General features: G+C 33.3%; 1 protein-coding gene across 1 annotated transcript in view; it reads right to left on the bottom strand.

Annotated features, from left to right (window-relative positions):
* LOC107722537 (major facilitator superfamily domain-containing protein 8-like) overlaps positions 1-2,804 on the bottom strand; it is an 18,019-nt gene that overhangs the window by 9,964 nt on the left and 5,251 nt on the right. Inside the window, exons 2-3 of the mRNA XM_016530907.1 lie at positions 1,484-1,669; positions 1,300-1,362 (exon numbers count right to left, since the gene is read on the bottom strand). Of these exons, the coding sequence (XP_016386393.1) occupies positions 1,300-1,362; positions 1,484-1,669 (249 nt within the window). The remainder of the gene's footprint in view (positions 1-1,299; positions 1,363-1,483; positions 1,670-2,804) is intronic.

Below are 2,804 nucleotides of genomic sequence, written 5' to 3'. Positions count from 1 at the left end.
GAAAATCTAAAAATGCAGAAAGTTTCCTGTAAGGGGTAGGTTTAGGTGTAGGGTTGGTGTAGGGCAATAGCACATACAATTTGTACAGTATAACAACTATAACGCCTATGGAATGTCCCCACAATTCACAAAAACAAACATAGTGTGTGTGTGTGTGTGTGTAAATGTGTATAATGACATGGGTACTACAACGTAAACATGGTTTATGAGGACACTTCCTGTGTCCCCGTAAAACAAAGGCTTAAAAAACATACAAATGGTGTTTTATGAAATTAAAAAATTGCCAGCAGTTTCCTGTGAGGGCACAAATACAAGTGTGTGTGTGTGTGTGTGTGTGTGTGTGTGCGAGCTGAAAGGCCTCTGCTGATTCTGCAGCCAATGATAATCTGGTTCAGTGTTTGATGTAAGCTGGTGCTGCACAGCAGAACCCTTCACCTCCCTCAGCTCCACCTGTCTCTGCTACAGGAATGATGCATGGCTATTCATGCAGCATCAGCATACAGTATCTTAGACGCACACACAGATATGGACAAAAATATTGTGACACACCTCTTAATTATTGAATTCAGGTGTTTCAATCAAACCCACTGCCACAAGTGTATTAAATCAAGCACCTAGCCATGCAGTCTGCAGTGAATTTAAGTGTGGTACTGTGGATGCCATCTTTGCAATAAGTCAGTTCATGAGCTTTTTTGAGAGCTCCTTTGACTTGGCCTATCTGCTACTTTATGTATGTGTAACAGCCCAAGCCAATTAAGTTTTGTTATAGAGTTTCCAGTGGTTTTATTGTGTTTTAATAAAATTTTGTTCCCTACCATACAAATAAGTGACTTTTTAAACCAATGTTGAATAGGGGTTGAATATTACCAACAAAAAAATAATAATAAAAATCGTATAACTCAAAAATATTACATTATATATTGACATTACCACTTTTAATAAAATATCAAACTGTTATAGATGCAACTATTACATTTGTAAATTATTACAGTCTCTTGGGGGTTGAATATTTTTGATTGCAATTGTGTGTGTATATTTATTTTATAGTATATATTTTATACTTTATTATACATAATAGATTCATACATCTAAACAAGTTATTGTGTCTGGTCAGGATGATTCAACACTGCACTAATCTAATGAGAATCATTAATCAAACAACAGATCTCTCTGTGAGCATCTGTTTGATGTCTCAAATTACATTAATGTTGATGCTTTGCACCACAGGAGCAGGGAAGTTCACAAACAAACACAACTTTTTGAGACTAACAGAACAGTGCAACTTCAAAATATCCTCACCTGCAACAAGTCGGCTGGACAGAAGAAGCCATTTTGAATATCCCATAAAATACATGAAGTTTCCTATAAGACAAGTGTGTTGCAATGAGCAAGCCAAAGAGATCATAACTGCACAAGAACGAGGGATTTTTGATCTTTTTCAAAACCCAAATCACATTATACATCTCCATTCTTCAGTACTGACCCACAATTTCAAACACATTGGAGAAGAGGATGATGGTCTTTGTAGCTCTGGTCTTGTCTGACCAGTGACCAAACACTGGACCAGACACCAGCCCACTGAAGCTGAACGCAGATAGACCCAAGCCAAGAAAATAAGGTGGTGCCTCTAGTATCTGCAGATATCTCCATATAGTTGGCAGAATAACAGCTGGGAGAGAGATAGAAGACAATTTAAACAGTAGATGTGCAAAATTCAATCAATATAGTTGTATTTGAATGTACCTTCACTTGTGAAAAAAGAGTGTGCTTGTATTAAATGTGCACTTATAGTGTACTTCAATTCTTACAAGTCTATTTTTTTTTTTTAAACTGTACTTACAGGAAACATAATATTCATGAAATAAAAGGTTTCTAAAAAAGAGCATGCTTTCATGACTGTTTCTTGCTTTAAAGAAGTACACTTTTTGATGTGTTTACTAATATATTAAAGCACAAAGTACTTGATTATGAAATTAACTTTAGTGTGTTATTCAATATTAAATGTGAAGTTTAATGTTATATTTTATTATTATTACATGTATTTGCTCATTTATCATTCAAATAATTTTTTTAATGTACTAAATGTATCTTTCTAAAATGTTTAACTAGAAATATATTCTAATTCATAACATACTCTCCAAGAATCAATAGAAATTAAAGTATAAGCATATTTTAGTTTGCCATAAATTACTGCCAGTACATTTGACAGTACACTTCAAACATATTTGAAAAGCAATAATAATAATAGTAATAAATTATATACAAATATATACTTAAGTACATTGAAAAAGCCCTCTAAATTTCAGCTAATTGCATTTAATACATGCTATACTACATTTAATAATGCATTTAAATTTTATTGCAAATAGCATGCAATATGTAATGTTCGAAAACCTTACATTCAGTTTGCGCTCAAGTATATTCTTTTAAAGTATATTATTAAAGTATAAAGTATTTTATTTTCATAATAAGTATCCTAAAGTATCTGTTAAGAATTATGCAATATTTGTTAATGACTTCTTAGAAAATGTGTTATAAAATGTTTCCCTTGCATGTTTTGTATTTAAAATTAAAGGGGTCATATGACGTTGCTTGTGACGGAAATGTTACGCCCCTTACCATACTGTGATACCGTGTCCTGGCGCAACGAGACAAAAACAATAAAACCCATTACAAACGAGCCATTTGTTGCATCCAGTAGGGACATAATTTATTGATTATAATGACTTATACTGTCTTTTTACGCGTTGTGTTGCGTATCGCGCTGCGTAAACATAAAACCATGTCTGGAGAAACGACAAACA

Source organism: Sinocyclocheilus rhinocerous, unplaced genomic scaffold (assembly GCF_001515625.1).
Source record: "Sinocyclocheilus rhinocerous isolate Xijiao unplaced genomic scaffold, SAMN03320098_v1.1 scaffold161, whole genome shotgun sequence".
Taxonomy (NCBI): Eukaryota; Metazoa; Chordata; class Actinopteri; order Cypriniformes; family Cyprinidae; genus Sinocyclocheilus; species Sinocyclocheilus rhinocerous.
Note: the sequence above shows the minus strand (reverse complement) of the source record. Positions and strands in the feature narration are given on the sequence as shown.